At 53.6% G+C, this 19,046-nt stretch overlaps 1 protein-coding gene across 3 annotated transcripts in view; it reads left to right on the forward strand.

Annotated features, from left to right (window-relative positions):
• Positions 1–19,046, forward strand: part of CRHR1 (corticotropin releasing hormone receptor 1) — a 47,287-nt gene that overhangs the window by 20,006 nt on the left and 8,235 nt on the right. For all 3 annotated transcript variants that reach the window (XM_081029307.1, XM_081029306.1, XM_081029308.1), the window contains exons 2-4: positions 1,633–1,720; positions 9,827–9,946; positions 14,651–14,736. In XM_081029307.1, coding sequence (XP_080885433.1) covers positions 1,633–1,720; positions 9,827–9,946; positions 14,651–14,736 — 294 coding nt within the window. The remainder of the gene's footprint in view (positions 1–1,632; positions 1,721–9,826; positions 9,947–14,650; positions 14,737–19,046) is intronic.

The following is a 19,046-nucleotide window of genomic DNA, read 5'->3' on the forward strand; positions in this document are numbered from 1 at the left end:
GGAGTGCCTCATTCTCCTCCTCCTAGGCCCGCGTGTGAGTGAGGGCTGCGCATGATGGCTGTGTGCTACTAGACACACCTTGGCTCTAGTCGAAACTAGCTTCTTGCTCAGTGGGACCTGAGAAGCCCTTACCTCTCTCCTGATCCCATTTTCCTGCTGTGAAATGGCTAAGACGGCTTCCACATCTGCCTGTCTGTGTCTAAAGTTCTGCAGTGGATTGTGCAGACTGTGAAAATGGGCTAGGGCTGGGACACCATGGCCAGGGGGCCCAGGAGAGGGTCCCAGGGAGGGCACCCCAGGAAGAAAGAGCAGAGGAGCAGGGGCTCTGATATGGAGAGCAACCTCCCGTGAGGTTCACCATCCCAGGAGCCAGGTCATGCAAGCAGAGCTCTGCTGGTCCTTGGGCACCTCTGTCCTGACAACTGGTGGGAAGGGCTGGTTACAAAACCTCTCTACCACCCCCACCCCCCATGCTTCTTATCCCCTCGCATAGCAAATCCCAGGGGAAACAACCACCTCGCCTCCAATCGATGACTAAATAAAAATCACCAAGTTCAAATCAATCAACATGACCTACTGAGTGCCTATTGTGGACCTGAAACATAAGGTAATTCATTAATGTATTCAGCAAATTTGAGTGCGGCGAACAAAACAACATTTCTGCCCTTGTGGAGCATGCTGTGCTACTCCCAAAGGTCTTCTACATAGAGGGCATCGTGAAAGCCTGGGAGGGGTATTGTTATATCCATCTTTATAGGAGAGGAAACAGGCACAGAGAGGGCAAGTAACCTACCTATGGCAACACAGTGAAACTGGGGCAAGATGCCAGGTCTCTAGTTTGACTCTAAATCTAGGGAGGGTGGTGACCTCAAGGGAGAGGACATAATGATTGTGTGGGGGTGTTAGTTAAAGAAGGGGCAGCCCTCCGGGTGTGGGATCCGAGTGACACAGAGTTCATGCAAGAAGGAAGGGGCAAAGGTTCTCCCTGGAATTGGGCAGCCATCTTTCCACACTATCCCTTCACCTCTCTGGGCCCCAGTTTCCTCATCTGCAAAAAGGGACAGCCACACCAGTCCCAGGGAGAAGTGCCATTGAAGATATAAAACAGCTTGATAACTGGTGAGGCACAATTTGTGGAGACTGGTAATTAGCAGGGCTGTGCTGGGGGACCTGGAAGCAGCTCATTGAACATGAGGCTGGGAGAGCCTGCCGCTTGGGAGGGAAGGAGGGAAGGAAGCACACTGATGAGGGTCTACGAGCCCATGTGCTCAGGGCTCTGGGACACAGTTGGGCCGTGCTGGGGATCCCATGGGGATGGAGGCGGCTTCCTTAGGCAGATTGTTTATCTGCGGGCCTTCCTTCTCGCTAGGGACTCCCAACCCTCAGGGAGAAACATCCCCTCTCTCCCGGGAACCTGGGCCCCTGCTCTTACCAGCCTCCCTTCCAGGCCTCGGAGAACAGGGCAGCTCCAGGCTGTTGGGGCAGAAAGGACATGGGGGAGGAAGCTGGGGGTGGGGAGGTGTCTGGGAAGAGACATGTAGGAGGGGGAAGCGAGGGGAGGCAGGAAGCTGCAGGCCAGCCTGCTCCTGGCACTGTCTAACAACCGTGTCCCTTGTCACCCTGTGCCCACAGGTCCTTCTCCTCCTGGGGCTGAGTCCCATCTCCGCCTCCCTCCACGACCAGCACTGCGAGAGCCTGTCCCTGGTTAGCAACATCTCTGGTGAGTGTCGCCACTCTGCTCCTGCAAGAGTTCAGGTCACCAGAGCCCTGTCACCTACCACAGCCCTACCACCTGCCCTGCCAAGGTCTCCCAGGGCCCACACACACGGAGCCATGAATATTCCTAAGGCAGGACTAGCAGGCAGACTTCCTCTCTAGGGCCCAAGCAATTCATCATCTCTCCACGGAGGGAGTGCTGTGTCCAGGAGGTTCCTGAAATTGCGGCAGGAAGGAGAGTTGTGATTAGGTGACAGCATCTGCCATGGGCATAGGAGGGGCATGTGGTGAGTGTGCTGAGTAGTTATGCCCCTGCTTTGGGGTAGACAACAGGGGAAGTGGCCCCAGCCCTTGCTGCTATGAGAATCAACAGAGAGGGGGCTGAGCCATGGCTAATATCCGTGAGGAGAAAAGCTGCTGTTTTGTGCTATTAAAAATGCCTGAAGCATAAATCTGTAGGGGGCTATGTGCCAGGTGCTGCAGCAGCTAACTGAGCTATATTAATCCAGTTTTCACAGTGACCTTCTGAGGTAGGTGCTGGAATCCTCATTTTAAGATGGGGAAACTGAGGCACAGAGGGGAAAACTTGGAATTGTCAGAGCCAAGATTTCAGCCCAGACAGCCTGGCTTCTGAATGTGCTTTTCAGCCCCATGCTTGACATCACCTCAGTGAAAATACTGCAGAACTGCAAATATGACTAATATTTGTATAACTTCACCATTGTTTTTAACAGAGTGCTTTTGAATAATTATCTTATTTCACACTCACAAGAGTTTAAGACCCATTTGTACAGCTGAGGAAATTGAGGCACAGGAGAGTTACATGAGAGAGTTATGTCTAATTCTCAAGGTCATGCCTTTTCTAACTTTGGGTGTGGTCCCTGAGCCCTCATCCTGGCCCCTTGAACCAGGGCCCTGGGAATGCTGCTGCCAGCCAGGTGGAGGGCCCCTGTACCGGAGGGTTTTAGGAAGCCTCGTTGCTCTTTGGTGATTCATTTTCCTCTTTAGGTCTCTCCTCGATTCAATCCAACCCATTAACTGAGCACCTACTATGCACCAGGCCCCATGCAAGGCATTGGGGGAGCAAAGAGTGGCTCACAGTCTGGTCCAGGAGTCAAGTCCACAGACATGTGCTTGTACTATGAGGCAGGTGCAAGGCACATGCTTGTGGAAAAGCCCATTGAGCCTCACTTTGCCCTGTTGTAAAGTTGGGGGGATGGCACCTGCCTCAAGAATCCTTTATGATTAGATGCACTGTTTTGTGGTAATATTCCACAAACTGTAGTGTGCCACACCACTACTGAGTATTACTTATTACTGTTGGTAACATCTGCAGGCTTTTAAAAGTACTTATCAGATAGCTGAGATGAGGGGAAGGCACTTGCCATGAATTGCTCACTATAGTGGAGGTAGCAGGGAGCTTAGATCAGGGCGGGTATGAATCCAGGAAGCCTTCCTGAAGGAGGAGGTTTCAAAGTGAGTCTCTGAGAGACTCAGCATGGACCAGCAGAGAAGACTCAATGCTCTGAGCCAAAGCTAGGATTGACCAAGGACTGTCAGGTGGACTTAGCGGAAGGACAGGGGAGGGGTGAGGAGGGAGGACCTGTAAGTCTGGAGGGGTATGGGGAGCCTAGAGCATCTGGTTGCAAAGTTGGCTAAGTTGGACCATGGGGAACTGGGAAATTCTTGAGCAAGAGTCTGGAGTGCTAGTCTTGAGAGACTGGGAGGGAGAACTGCTCAGAGGCTGGGCCAGAGATGAAAGGCCCTGCCCAAAGCTCCCTTCCCTCTCCCCCTACCCCCCTCCCACCACTCCCCCCTCCCCACCTCCTGCATTGGAGCTGGATCAGACTCCGTTTGCTTCCTTATTGTGCTTGGTAGAAGTGACATCCCTGATTCCTCATGGGAGTAACCTGTCCTTGAAGGCAACAGGCTATGATGAATGTCATTCATTCCCCGATGATTTGTACTCTGTGCCCCTATCCCCAGCCTGGCCCAGTGTGCCTGGCTTCATGGCACACAATCCATCAACCTTCACAATGGCCTCTGATAATGCACTATTTGTCTTCTGACTCCGAGACCTACCCTGACCAATGGGCACTGGTAGAGACAGATGGTGAGGGTGGGGTGGAGGAACAAGGACAGATGGATGGGCGTCTGGCCGGGGCAGCTGGCACTGAGCCAGGGCCTTTGGGGGGCTTCTTACATGCCAGGAGCAAGGAGAGGGTGGGTCCCCAGGGCCATCATGTGGCAGATCAGACTTGGCAACTCATAAAATCATGTCATGAATATGACAGTGCCAGAAAGTGATAGAATTGTTGACTAATGACATCAGAGACAAATGGAATCATATTGTTGACAAAGACGCAGGTCATCAGTTCCTATCCCTTGTCTTAAGGTAGCAAATAATAATAACAATTAATGATAGGTAATGTTTATTTAGTGCCCACTAAGTATAGACACCATGCTAAGGGCTTAACTGTCGTTCAATCCTCACAATATAGTCAGGGAGTATTTTTATCCCCAATTTACAGAATAGAAACCAAAGGTTCAGAGAGGTTAAATAACTTGCCCAAGCACAAACAGATACTAAGCAGTGACTCCAAAATGTGAAGCAAGTGGGCCTGATTGCAGACTTTCCCAGCCACCATGCCATGTAGCTGACCATAGCTGTAGTGTCCGGGGCCCAGCACAGTCATCCTGGGGTGCAGAGTCACCCCTGCAGTTTCCCATGCCCATATGGGTTTACATATGGCCCCTGATTTTTCTCTCGACCTACTATATGCCTGGCACTGTACTAGGTGTTGGGAATGCAAAAATGAATAGCCCACGCATTTGTCCTGACAAATCACACACCCTAAAAAGGCATTTTCTTCTCTGCCAAGCCAGAGGAAAGGCAGCTCAACCACGAGGAGGCCAAGCAAACAGCAGGACTCTGCCACCCTCTCCATGTCAGGTGACGCAGGCAGAGCCCCTGCTCGTTCATCCCAGCAGCACCTTCCTCCGAATGGGCAAGCACGTGTTTCAGAAGCTGCCCTTGGGCCATCTGGCAGCTCCCCCTCTGGACAACCTTGGCTGAGTCCCTCTCCTGGGCTCAAACCAAAAAGGATGGGATTCCCAGCCTCAGGGCTGCTGCCAAGTGCCCACCTACTCTGGTTTATTCAGAAACCCCCGGTGAAAGACCCGACATAACTGGGACAGTAGCCAGGTCCCAGTTTCCCTCTGAAGTTATCTACCATGGAAGGATCTGCTGAGCACGTTTGTACCCTAAGTCTGATCGAAGGGAAATGTGTAACCTACTTGGGGAAAGAAACCAGTGTCCAATCATGCACAAGCATACAATAGGCCACCTTCAAAGGGTTCTAATCTATTCATTAAAGCAGGCCCCTCAGATGATCCTGACTCAGCAAGTGTTTTTCAGAGGCAGGTGGGAGCCCTCCATGCTAGGACTTCTCCTTTCCCTCCATTTGCAGGTGTTTGGGGCAATCGGAGTGTGGGCCCCATGTATCTGCTCTGTGCACATGTGGGGAAGGAGGAAGATACAGCACCAGTTTTATGCTTTATTTTAGTCCACTTCGCTCCACGCCTCCCCAAAAGACCCTGAAGGGATCTAGCTGCCCCATGAATGAGGGGGTGAGCCACTGACAGAAATGTCAACACCTCGGACACACCAAGCACACACCGGCCTCAGGGCCTTTGTACGTGCTGTTCCCTCTGCCTAGAACATTCTTCCCTGGGTATGCATATGGCTCTCTCCCTCACTTCATTTAGGTCTCTGCTTAAATGTGAGTACTTTAGAGACGACCAATTAAAATAGCACCCCTATCAGTCTTTATCTCCTTACTCTGCTTTTTTTTCCATAGCATTTCTCACTGGTTAATAGATATGTATGTCTGTTTGTTTGTTTACTGACCCCCCCACATCACCGAGGGCAAGACATTTATTTTATGTATTAGTGGATCCTAGAAAATTTCTTAGAGGGTCATTAACAGCTTAAGAGCACTCATGAGTATTCCTCTCCGTCCGTAACTTACTTGACCAGGAGGGGCGCTGTGGGGTAGGAAGCTACGGGAGTGGGAGGAGTTAGCTCCTAACGAGTAGTAGCTGGGGGCTGGTAAATTGGCTTGGCTATTTGCAAGGCTGATTTACGCTGGTCCAAGCTGCTACTCACCCTAGATCTATGATATCCAGGTGGGGAAATAACCGTCAGGAGTGCAGGAGACATTGGACATTCGTGGGAGTGGGAACTGGAGGGGACATTGGCCCAAGAATCAGAGTCCCCCTGCCCTGACCTCGAGGTCCTTATATCCTGAATGACACACACTTCCCTTCTTGTCTCCTTCCCTTCCCAGCTAGGAGATCCACTCCTTCCCAGTACCCTGAACCTCGGGAATTTATTTTTTTGTGTGTACCTCTTTCTCCTGGCTTTCTGTCTGCTTCACCCAATTTTAGTTTCAGTTTTTTGTCTCTTTTATTTCCTCCCTATCCCGTCTCTCCTGGCCCACTTGCCCCTCCCCCCTTCTTGTCCTCAAAGAGTGGTTGAGTGGATTGAACGAGTGGCATGAATTTCGTAATGTAAAATGCCCTTCACACCGCCTGGTATAGAGTGGTATTCAACAAATGTTAGTTTCCCTCCATCCCCCAAGACCTATACACCCTTCTGGAGGCCCAGTCTGTAGAATCCCCAGAGGCCCGGTGTCCGCTGCACAGTGGGCTGCAATCTTGTGCGAGCCGCCAACCGCCGCAGAGGTGGCGCACGTGGCGGGAAGCGTTGCTAGGCAGTAGGGTGGGGAGTCCAGTGGGCAGCGCCCAATTGACTGGAACACCGTTCCTGAGGCCCCCAGTCCTGCTGCCTCCTCCCTTCCCTAGACCTCTGCTCCCCCCCACCCCCGCTTCTCTTCCTCCACCCTTCCTTTACTCCTCTCTTCCTTCCCTCCCTCTCCCTGCTCAGCCAGATCTCTAAAACCACCCAGCCAACTCCCTATTGAACTTTCTAGCAGGTATCCAAGTCTGAGCCCGGCTGCCGCTCCTGATTGGCTACGCCCTGTCTGGCTCCACCCCTCCCTCGGACCCCGCCCACGTAGCTCCAGCTTTCAGGCCTTCGCCTGTTATTCCGGAGGGAGGGGGAACTTCGTCTCCTGAGCCCTTTCATTTGGTTTCTGATCTTCCTTCTTGCAAGCTGTCTCTCCTGTTCTTCTGGTCTCGCATGCAGACTTTCATTCCATCCAGAATTTTCTGGGCTTTTAATGTAAAGGTTATGTCCACGGCAGTGTTCCCCTGTACCCTCTCCACTCATCCTTGGGTTGGGGAGGGAGAGAGGCATGACAACATGGAGGAACCCAGGGTGCTGAGATGGGTGCAACCGAATGCTGTGAGAGCCAGTCACCCACGTTGGGACCAGCTGTGGTGCAGTGGATAGAGCCCTGGGCAGGTGTCAAAAGACCAGTGTTCAAAATCCACTTTGCCTTTTAATGTCTGGATGACTATAAACAATTTGACTGCTCGGGTCTCAGTTTTCTTATCTATAAAATGGGGAGAATTAGCACCCATATTGGCAGGTGACGTGAGACCCACAGTAGGTGCTATGGAATCCTAATCCATAACCCAGTCGAGGGACAAATAGGGTTGCCCTGCCTGCTCCCATCCTCAAACCTAGACCAGCTGTGGGAGGTGTCAGAGTTTTAAGCATTGGCTGGTCCTTGAGGACAGGAGAGCCATCTGCTTAGTGGCCAGTCCCTGCCTTGGCTCTGGCCTGGTCCTGGCTGTGGCTGGTGCCCAGTCCTGCCCTGCCCTCTGTTCTTTGTGGAAGGGGCTCTGGGGAACTGTCCAAGGCAAGAAAGAGGAAGAAGGGAGTAAGGGCAGGTGCTACACTGACTGAGGGTGTGCTAGGCAAGTGCCAGGTGCTGCCACACATGAGACCCCATTTCATCTCCCCAGTGCATAGCTCAGAAGATACTGTGAATGAAGGAGTGAAGGAGTGAACAACCTACTAAGGAAGGTATGATGGTGTCATTAAATCAGATGGTATATATAAAGCACCTGTCATGTGCCTGGCACACAGCCCTCAGTAAATGCTGCTCCCTTCCTCACTGCCTCCTTGACTGTCACCTCTCCCTTTCTTGGCATGAAATGTGGTGTAACAAACCAAGCACTCAATTTCAAGTCAAAAACATCTGGCTATGAGTCTTGGTTCTTTCACTCATTGACTCATGACCTTGGGCAAGTCACTTAACTTCACTGGAACTCAGTTTTCTCATCTGTGAAAAGGGAATAATGACATTGCATGGTGGATGTGGAGCAAATGAAATATATGAAGAAGGGCTTTGAAAAATCAGAATGTAGTTCATAATATTATCCCTCCCTCCCCACGGCCACATGCCTTCAGCTTCCCCCCTCCTCCGGGCTCAGCACTATCAGCACAACCCATGACAGATTAAAATCTCAACCTGCTCTCCTCATTCCTCTCCCCCCACCAACACTCTGCGATGCCATTCACCGGTGCTCTACTGTGGCATAGCACCCGGGCTTGGCCCACCCCTGCTGCCTGGCCTGCCTTCTTCTCACATCCGTTAAGCCTCAATCCAGATTTCTTTCTCTTTCAATTAAATCACTTGGCCTCAAGGCCTTTGCCCCTTGAGCCCTGAGTTGCACGAACACCCTGGGAATAACTTTGATTGGAAAGAAAAACCAGCATTTAGAACAAGTACTGGTCAGGACTGCCCTGCACCCAGCAAAGAAAAGATGCCAATTTAACCCACTGCTGTTTCCTGAGAGACTGGGGGCAGGCTGAGCTGGGGAGGAGATAGCAAGCTGGCCACAGCCAGGGCTTGGCCGCTGCCGATGCCCAGCCCCGAAGAGGGTGCTCCCACGTTGGTTCATGGCTCTCCCTGTCTGTCTGTGCATTCTTGTGCCAGCCCCAGGTTTAACCCCTCCTATCATGCTGGGCACATTGGGTCTCGACAGCACTGGTGTAGCAGCCTTCTACAGGAGAAGGGCATCAAAAGGCAGAGAAAAACGGGGCAGCTTCAGGAGGGGTGCCAGGACCATCTTCAGCACCCTCCCATTTGAGACCAAAGCCCACCCTACCCTTCAGAAGAATTACTGTGGCTTCAACTCTGCCCCAACACACACATCAACTGCACTTCAAAAAGCTCTTTAATTAAGAGTAAATATTTGGAAGGGGACTTTGACATCTTTTTAATTCATCTGTTTACATCCTTTTTTGAGTCACAGACTCCTTTGAGAATCTAGTGAAAGTCATGGTCCTTTTCCCAAGTAAAATGCATGTATAGACCACATTTTTCATTTTATTCCAGAGTCTCTATGAACACTTAAAGCTTCCATGAACTGAGATTAAGAATTTCTGATCAGATCGAATCACTTCATAAAGACACTAAGGCCCAGAGAGGGCAAGTGACTTGCCTATGTTCACACAGCAAATTAGCACAGCTCAGTTTGGAGCCAGGATTCCAGACTCCTGGTTCAGTGTCCTTTCTATTCTCCCAGATGGTGTCTCTCTCTATTTTCTCCCCATGGTCCCCTTCTCAGTAAGTCCTCCCCTAGGGCATAGCACAGACCAGAGCAAATAGTGTAGGTTCAGTAAGTGGTCATCAGGCCAGCTGGAAGGTAGGCCAACTTCATTTTGTTGGTTCCTCCCTGCAAGGCCAGAGCAGATGTGGTGTGGTTCCTAAGACAAGTTAGGGGCCTAGGTCAGGGATTGGCTGGGTCTGTTCCAAGCTATGAAGTCTGAGAGCTTCAGTCTCACCAATTGAGGTGCCGAGAGAAGTGTCCTTAGGCTACAGAGCAGGGAACCTGAAGTACGTCCAGCCTTTCTCTAAATGCCAGCCAGGACCTCAACTTTTAATACCACCACCTACTGTCTCTGTTCCTTCTCTGGTCTGGAACCCACTCTGGCTCCCTAGTGCCATAACATCAAATCCAGATTCCTTCCCCGGTGTCTCATCCACATAGGAAGAGCTCCTCTCTGCACTTGGGGTCCTTGCTCCTGTAGATTGCTCACACACGATTGGTGTGTGAGTGTGGGCCAGTGGGGAGGTGGTAGGACACTGGAGTGGGGACCTTGCTCTGCCTCACCAGCTGTCTCTGCCCCCAGGACTGCAGTGCAATGCATCCGTGGACCTCATTGGCACCTGCTGGCCCCGGAGCCCCGCAGGACAGCTGGTGGCTCGACCCTGCCCTGCCTTTTTCTACGGTGTCCGCTACAACACCACAAGTAAGGGCGCGTTGGAGGGCTGACCATCTGCTGGGAGGTGGGACAGGATGCGGAAAGCTGGGGACTTGTTGGAGGCAGGGGAACTAATGATAATGACAGTAACAATACCTCTCGTGGGTACAGCCCCCATTTACCAAAGCCCAGTTTTGCTCTGCTGGGCACTCTGCTCATATTGCCAATTCTCACACTACCCCTGGAAAACACTGTATATAACTCTGTAGTGCTCATTCAATAACCAAGACCTCTGAGGCTCAGAGAGGTTAAGGAACTTGCCTACGGTCACCAGCCGGTAAGAGGTAAAGCTGGACTTGCATCCAGATTATGTCTGACACTTTCTTTTGTAGTTAACAGATTGGGTTAGTCAGCTTGAGCCTCCGACAACCCATGAGGTAGGGCAGGAATCATCAGAATAGCCCCAACCTTGGGATGAGAACCCTGAGCTCAGACACGTTACAAAGCCTGCCCAGGGCCCTCCAGCCAGGAGGTGGGGGACCCAGTTCTCGCTCCACAGCCAGGGAGGGGGCTTGGCCTTGCCTGCAGGCCCACAGGTGGGGTGGGGTGGGGTGGGGTGGGGAAGGACAGACCCAGGGTCTGCTCGGACACTTGATCCCCATGTAAACACCTCACTGCTCTGAGGCTCGGAGCCTCCACCTCCAGGCTTTGCAGCTCCTTGCCATGCCACCTGTCAGCCTCAGAATTAATTTGCTCTCCCCTGTCAATGGCTCACAGCCCCTGTTTATCAAGACAGCAACAGCTGTGGGCCAGAGGCCCTGCCCTGAAGGGAGGGTGGGGGTCCCAGGTGGGCCTTTAGGGTCTGGTGGGCCTGAGCTCAGAGCCCCAAAAAGGTACAAAGGGTGACCACAGATACCAGGTGGTTTACTCCAAGACCTGCACTTTTTTTTTTTTTTAACCTCTTCTGGCCCCTGTCTGAGGATGGAGAGGGCTGGATGCTATGGCTTTGTCCAACTTAACACTGCCAAGTTCCTTCTCCTGGCCCGCTCTCCTTTACCAGCTGGGCTAGGCGGGTTAGGGGTGGGACTGCAGCCAGGGAGGGGTGGGAGGGCCTTGGGGAAGCATTGGGACTGGGCAGGGGGCTGGAACAGCCAGACCACACGGCTTCATGTGTCTCAACCACAGCCTGGAACCCGCAGAAGGAAAAGAAAGACTAGGAGGAGAGTGGGGAGGCAGGAGGAAGGGCAGAAGCACCGAAGAGGAAAGCTTGGGGTGCACAGCTGGCCAGCCTCCAATTTAATAGGTCCATTTTACAAGTAGGAAACGGAGGCAGAGAGGCTGAGAACTGCCGAAGGTCACAAAGCTTGGAGGCAGGGTCAGACAGGGAATTGGAGCCCTCGTGCTGCTCCACCAGAACGCTGTGTGCCTCCAGGAGGACATGGGCTGGGAAGTGATACCGGGTTTCCCGGGGGAGGCCCCTCTCCCTCTCAGGCACCAGCTCCTGTCGATTCCGCCACGTCTAACCTTACCTGCCCTCCATCCCCAGTGCCACTGTCCCTGTCCAAGGTACCCACGTCTAACCCTTATTTCACATCTGACCCTGTCACACCCTTGCTTGGAGTCAACCCTTCCGTGGTTCCCTATCGTCTCCGTGGTCAAGCCCACGGTCCTGAATGGGGCCAGCCGGGCTCTCTGTGGCTATAGCCCTGCCCTGGCCACTCCCTACGAGCTCCCTTCACTTTCATCCCCAAGGGTGACTTGACGTGCCCCAGAGTAAACGCCTTCAGACCTTCGTGCCTGGGCGTGTGCTACTCGATTTGCCAGCCCTGCCTTAAGTGGAAGCCAGGCTCCCTCAGCACTGGCCATCTCTGGGCCTCGGTTGCTCCACCTGCGGGGTGGGTGGGAGGTTTGGGTGGGGTGCTCTCTCGGCTCCCTCGCTCTTCCATCTGTGGTCCCAGGACAGGAGCTGGGGGGTGATGGTCCCTCGATGTGGAGGCAGGGCTGACAGACCCCCCTTTCCAGGTGCCGCAGTGCCAGAACGATGAGGTACACGCCCGTGCAATCAGCACCGAGTGAGAACCCAGAGCTGTACCTAATCATTAAGCACTAATTAATTCACTTACTGGAGAGGTGCTGTTGGGACTTCCAGGCCTTCCCCTAAATGCCCTCCCTCCGGCTGCATCTGATCTTCAAAGGGGTGGGAAGCATTTCCAAAAATATCCATTTTCCCGTGATTCTCCGGGAGGACTGCTCAGCTCAGCAATCAAAGACAAGGAGGTCGCATCCTTCCTGGCAACGACTCCCTGCTTGGGTCTGTTTTCTTCCAGGTCACCTCCTGCCTCCCCACCAAAGCCTGCTCCCTCTGGACGACCCAGCCTGGCAGGGACTCCAGGCTCCCACCCACATGTGGGGTGTGAAAGGGGGGCTCGAGCCAAGGGGGTGCCTCCAGTTATCTCCACCAGTATCCCCTTTGATAGGGACAAGGAACGTATTCTGAATCTTATGTGAGCTTATGTAAATACAGCTGCAAGACAATAATAATAAAAATAACAGCTCACACCACATGCCAGGTAGCGGTCCAAGTACTGTGCACAGGTTAACTAAAAGTGCTCCCTCAATTGTTAGGTAGGAACCATTGTTAGGGGTCATTCCTATCTTGTAGATAAGGAAGCTGAGAGGTTGCCCAAGGTCACGAGGGTAGTAAGGGGTGGTGCCAGGATTTGAACCCAGGTTGCCTGGGTCGAGAACCATGCTCTTAATACTGCTTTGTGCTGCCTCTCGTAGGGCAAGAACCATTCCCCCTACCCCCACCCCTACTCCCATCCCTGTGCCCCTTCCAACCAAATCTCTGCTCCAAGTCTCTTTCTTTGCAGACATTCCAGAGCAGCTTGGGGTCCCAGGCACTTCCGGTGCATGGCAGAGACACTGGATCCTTTGGTTCCTTGCCTCTCCCCAGAACTCGCTGAAAAACCCTATCACTGAGCCCTCAGCCCTCGGGTAGTTTATCCCTCATTTAGCAATTAGGAGAGAATCAGCAGCATCTTTGCCAACTCTGCCCAAGGGCTCAACTCTGCTGAGACTCAGGTCCACTGGCAGGGAAGCTGAGCAGAGCTTTACAAATCCATTTAGCCTCCTTTCCCCCATCGGCATGCTGTGTGTGAGCAGGCTCTCAACAAAGGGCCCGGGGAGTGGGTTAGAGAGGAGCCTCAGCCTTGCAGCACTGGAAGCCAGGCTGTGGCTCCCTGTCTTGGGGACATAGCAGCATCTCCGCCTCCCCACCCGCTACCCACTTCATCATCTCCCTCTTGTTCTGATGTTGCCAGTAGAGAGGCAGCTCCCAGACTGGACGGCACCTCGGAGATCCGCTGGTCCAGCCCTTCCTCATACACAGCGAGGGGCCCGAGAGGCCTGCTGGCCCAGGTCACTCACAGCAGAGCAGTGCTGAGCTGGCCCTGGGGCCCTGCCTGTCTCCCATGCAGTGCTCTCTGCCCCAGCCTGGCCCCAGGCTCAGGGACTGTGACTCAAGCAGCCTCTCCAGCCCTTCTCCTGCCCCCTGTGATGTGAGGGTCAGCAGGAGCCATAGAAAGGCCTGCAGCCGGACAGAGGCTGATTTGGAAACAGCTCAGGACTCAATTCTCTCCCAGCCAGTGCTGCCTGGATTCTGGGCCAGAATTAACTCAAGGAAACATCTTTGGAACCACCAATGCCAGAGGGGGGTACAGGGCGGGACAGGGCAAGAAAAGACTCATGATTTGGATCTTCCTGGGTCCCTTCCCTACTGTGTTTTAGACCTCTGGTGCCCCGGGGAGGGGCCAGGCCCTCTGTGCAGCTCCAGCCATCCCAGAGCCCTGAAGTCAGGCCTCAGAGAACAGTCCCTCCCCGATCTTCTTAGAAAGTGCCAGGGCTGCAATGAAAGACAAGGAGCTTGCATCCTGTCTGGGAATGACTCTCTGGTGGCTCACGGACCCCCCCCCCCACCCCTCCCAGGGCCCCTCTCTTGTCTTTTATCCCAACTGCCATGTGCCAGGCTGGGAGAGGGCTGTAGCAGATCCTAACCATGAGATACGTGCTGCGTGGGACCCACCCCCTGCGACATTTCCTGCACACTCCTGCCACCTTTCATTTTCTGTCCCAAGAGGCCTCCACCATGGATGTTCCCACCACATGACCCTCTCACATAATGCCTGCTGTGGCAAAATGCCACCATGGGGACCTTCTCCAAGCCCTGCCCTGTGAGTCCCAGCCCATGTGAAACACTGCACGTGAGGACCCCTCCCCACGGGAAACCTCACCACGTGAACCCCTGTCACTTTATGTGCCATGTGAGCTGTCACCACGTCCCCTTCCACCGTATCACGCCCAGCCTTGTGAGTGAGAATTGACTCCTCAGATCTCACCAATGTTTTTTGCTAAGACCCCAAAATGGAAGATTTCTCAGAAGGGCACCTACCATGTAATCTGCCTTCACATAAAGGCCTGCAAGGAAACAGCCCAGTGAGTTGGTCAAGCCTGCCCGTGGGCCAGTCCCATGGTCACGATTGTGCCAGTTTGAGTGGGCAGGCATTGGAGTCACCACTGAACCCCTGTTGGAGGCCAGGGGACAGAAAGAGGCAGGAAGATAGGGGTAGTATCTTTCTCACCCCCTCAGCAATCAGGCCCCCGTGCTGGCCCAGATGGATGGACAGACCGTTGCCCAGGTTGCTCTTTGGGAGAGGAGCCCTGGGTCACTCTGACCTTCTCTCCTTTTTCCAGATAACGGCTACCGGGAATGCCTAGCCAATGGCAGCTGGGCTGCCCGCGTGAACTACTCGGAGTGCCAGGAGATCCTCAGTGAGGAGGTGAGGCTGGCCACAGGCTGCCTTTCTGTTACTTGTGCCTGTTCCGTGGCTGCTGGCCAGTCAGAGTCCAGGGGCCAGAGCTCAGGCATCCCCGAGGGAGGGTGTGTCCAGTGGGCCCCAGGCAGCCATGAGCTGGGTCCTCCTCTCTCCCTCCCTCCCTCTGTCCCTTCCTCCTTCCTTCCTTCTACCCACACCCACTAGTACGGGTTCTCATCCATTTTCCACCCCACCCACCTGAGCGTCACACCAGGGGGCTCTATCAGAATCAGGGATGGGGGTGAGGGGAAGCAATGAAGTTCTAAAAAGCCCTTGGAGAACCTTGAAAATATTTCAATGTTTTTGAGAAGATATTGCTTCCACGTAACACAGAATTCAAAGGTACAGGTGGGAATACAGAGAAAGTCTCCCTCCCACCTCTGGGTTCCCTCCTCAGAGGCAACCATTTTGCCAATTTCCTAAGTGTGCTATCAGAGACGTTCTCTACATATGCAAGTAATTACGTACATATATCCTTTTCTGTTTTTACAGAAACATTGCAAAATATACACCCTGTTCAACACCTTGCTTTTTTCATATAGTTATCCATCTTGGCGATCTTCGTTCCATATCAGTACCGAAAGAGCAACTTCATTCTTTTTACATTTGCATAATAGTACATTGTGCAGATGTACTGTAATTTATTTACTCAATCTTTCTTCTCAGTCTTTGGTTATTACCAACAGTGCCACAATGAATAACCTTCCAAGGGTGGCATTTGGCAGATGCATGGGAACACCTGTCTTCCTGGTGTTGCTGCTCTGTCCCCTTGGTCCCCTTCCCTACATCTCCACCTCCCCTTCAGTGGGTGCTGAGGAAGGTGGGGCCATGGAGCTGGAAGAACCAGGAAGCATAAAGCCAAGGGCAGAAGGGAGGGTGCCCAGGGTGTCTGAGATCCCCAGACTTTTGGGGTGTGGAAGAGAGAGGGCTGGTCTAGGCTATCTGGGGAATTCCAGTGCCTTAAAGAACTAAACTGGGAAGGACCTTGGAGACTCTCTGTCCCATCTTGATCTGTCTGGGAATAAGTCACTCAGAGCACTTGTTCCAATTCATGTCCCAGGGCTACACCCAACACCCAGTAATCAAACTCTCCAAGGAGGGCTTGGGAATCTGCCCCCAAGGGGCCTTCTGATGGGGAGAAAGTGAGAAACTTTAATCTAGTGTCACCCACCTCACTATAGGGAGACGGAGGCCCAGAAAGGGACTCATGCAAAGTCACATGACCAGAGTGAGTCAGAGCCTGGCTTTGGAGTCCAGGCTCTCTTTTGCCCACTGCCAAGTACTTGTGTGAAGTGAGGTTGACGGTGAGAAAACAGTGTTCCCCACCTAACACCCCACCCAACTCTAGGTGCTTTGGTTAGCTCCTCCCCTAGGCTGCCTGGCTTCACATCACTAAGATATTGGGATTCTACTGTCTCCTTCCAGAAGCTACAAAGATGAGGCAAGGCTTAGCCTAAAAGAATGACGTGCTCTTTAATCCTTTGCTTTGGCAGGGTGAGAGGTACTTGGGATGTAGGGTGAGAGGCTTCCTGGCGTCTCATATTACACTGGCCCTACCATGTGGTCCACCCCAGGCTGGGATAGGCCCCAGATTGCTAAGCACCCATACAGTGAACCAACCTGGGAAGTCCTGGGGCTGGGATGGAGGGTATCCCTCTGGATTAGAGGAGGGAGGTGGGGGTCCAGATAAGGAAACATAGTTGGGCCAGAAGAGATGGGCTTGGTTGGGGGTAGGGTGCACAAGGAAACCAATCAATGAGGTGGGAACACCTTACCTGGTGCACAGTAGAGCAGTGGGAGGATGAGAAATGGGGCTTGTATTCAGGAAGGCAGGACAGTGCTATCAGCAGCTATTAAGACCATAGGTGATGACCAGAGAAGGGTGGTACAGGGGTGTGATGGGGCCAGCACGGCTAAGGCAAGAAGTCTTCAACCCCCCATCCCACCCCACTGTGTTCGGGTCATCCTGCTGGGTCTGCAAAGCCAGAGGTAGACAGTGTGTCTCCAGCTGGGTACATCTGCAACTGGAGGTCAGATCGCCAGCCTCTGCCTTAGGACAGACAAACGCTCCCCCACCCCAGAGGAGCAGGTGTCTGTCCCTTTCTTGGACATCAGCAAAGCTGGAGATGCCAGCTGCTCCCAGCTGCCCTCCCTGCATTGGAGCCTCTGGAGTATCAGGGGACGCCCATGATTCCCCCAGATCTCTCCTGCTCTAATTTAAGCCCCTTCCTTCCAGTTGGGTGGTGGGGGGCACTCAGCAGCCCCTTCACCCCCCCAATATCCCTCAAAGACTCAAGGGCAGAGGTCAGCTGCCTTCAGCCTTCCCTCCTCCCCACCCTGCAGCTCCCACCCTGTCCGTCAGGACAGGGGTCTCTCTCTCTCCACCAGCAGGGTTAGGGCAAGAAGGAGGACTCGGGAGCACCACCTTCTCATCGGTCCCCTTTGTCAGTACGATGGGAACTGCATGGGCTTTGGGGGCAGAAGGCTTGGGGTTCGGATTCTAGTTCCCACACACTTGCTGTTTGACTCTGGGCAGGTAACTGGTATGGAGGCCCCATTAAGCCCCAGCTTCCTGGTCCGTTTGTAAAAGGGTCCAGAGTAACATAGTCTCTGCCTCCTGGTAGAGAGAGAGTGACGTCTGCTGGTGTCTGGACCTCTGGAGGGCACTCCTTCATCTGCCTCCGCTCTGCCTGTCATCTTACCTGAGGTTAAGGGAGGTTGTAATGTACACCTGGAGAGTGGGAGGGTCACTGATGAGGAGACCCAGGTAACATGGGCACCCCTTCCTCTGGTCACCACACATCCCTCCAGGGTACACTGCTCACCCCCACCCAGGCCTGCCCTGCCTGGCTTTGCCACCACTCTTTTCCCATTGCCTAGCACTCTGGGTAATCAATTAATTTAATTATCAATTAATTAATAAATGCCATCCCCTCTGCCAGCCCCCAGCCTCGCCAGGCCCCTCCCCACTCCCAGGACTCCCTGTTTCCTCCTGGCGATACTCCGAAGGGGAAGAGTCTCCAATTAACTGAGCAGCCAGTTTGGTTTCCGAGCCCCGGCCCTGGCTAAGCCCTAATTAAGCACCAGCACCGGGGGAATTGCAGATAATAGATTGGCAGACTGGCTGCCTGTGAAATGGGACTTGTGAGGGTGCCCAGAGGCCAGGCCACAGAGGACCTGCCCACAGTCATCACCTCCAGGGACAAGTCCCCCATTGGGTAGTTTGGCTCATGCATGGCCCAGCCCTCCGGGATGGCACTGACACCCCCCCAGCACCACCCTGCACCGGCCCCCACCCCCATATCAGCACCCCACACATACTGTCTCCCTCTACTGCAGTGACACCCCCACTGCTGCAGACTCTCCCCCACCTCCCATGACACTTGCCCACATTCTGCTCCCCTCCCGTACACTCTGCTTCCCTCCCCCACACTTTGCTCCCCTTTCCCATAGTCTGCGGAGCACAGGGAGCCAGGGTCTTGGCACATCCTGGGAGGGTACAGCTTGGTGGGACAGGAGTGGGACCCGGTGGGTGTAGGCTTATGGTCTGGGGTTCACTGCTCACTGTGGGGTTCGTTGGACCAGAGCTTCTGAAGTGCTTAGGACTCATGGGGCTTCTTGCCAAATGAAGATTCCTGACTATGGATGGGGGTGGGGCTTAAGAGTCTGCATTCCTTAAGATCCCTGCAATCTCCTAGGTGATGCTGATGTCGGAAGGCTGAGGAGCACACTTAGAGGGAGGAGGGCGGGGCGAGGAGAAGGAGAGCCACAGAGGGGGTGGCCAGGGCGGGGAGAGTCTGGGGCACGGGAGCTTGGCAGGGGCAGTGGGGACCAGGCAGGGAGGGCTCATGGTGCCATCCTGAAAGGCACCAGGACAGAAAGCCTGACAGGGCTGCCTGTTTGGACAAGGTGTGTCTTGCAGAGAGTCTGGTCACAGCTGGATGCTGCTTACTGGATTCTGGTCGCTGAGGGTACAGCAGAGTGGCCTCTGCCCAGTGCCACACTATGCCACCTTCTTCAGGGTACCTGCCAGTCTTCGGTCTTCAAACTGGACAGGGACAGAGTGCCGGTCAGGTCGCCAGGGATTGGCTGTGTCCATTTGTCCTTCGGGTGGCTTTCACTCAGGAAGTCACGGTCTCTCTCTCAGGGTGTCATAGGGTCTCTTAGAGTGTCACCGTGTGTCTCCCAGGACATTGTTGGCTGTTCGCTCTGGATGTCATTGACCACCTCTCAGGGTGTTATTGACCATCTCAAACAGTGTCTCTGGCCATTTC

Source organism: Rhinolophus hipposideros (assembly GCF_964194185.1).
Source record: "Rhinolophus hipposideros genome assembly, chromosome: 20".
NCBI classification, from domain to species: Eukaryota; Metazoa; Chordata; class Mammalia; order Chiroptera; family Rhinolophidae; genus Rhinolophus; species Rhinolophus hipposideros.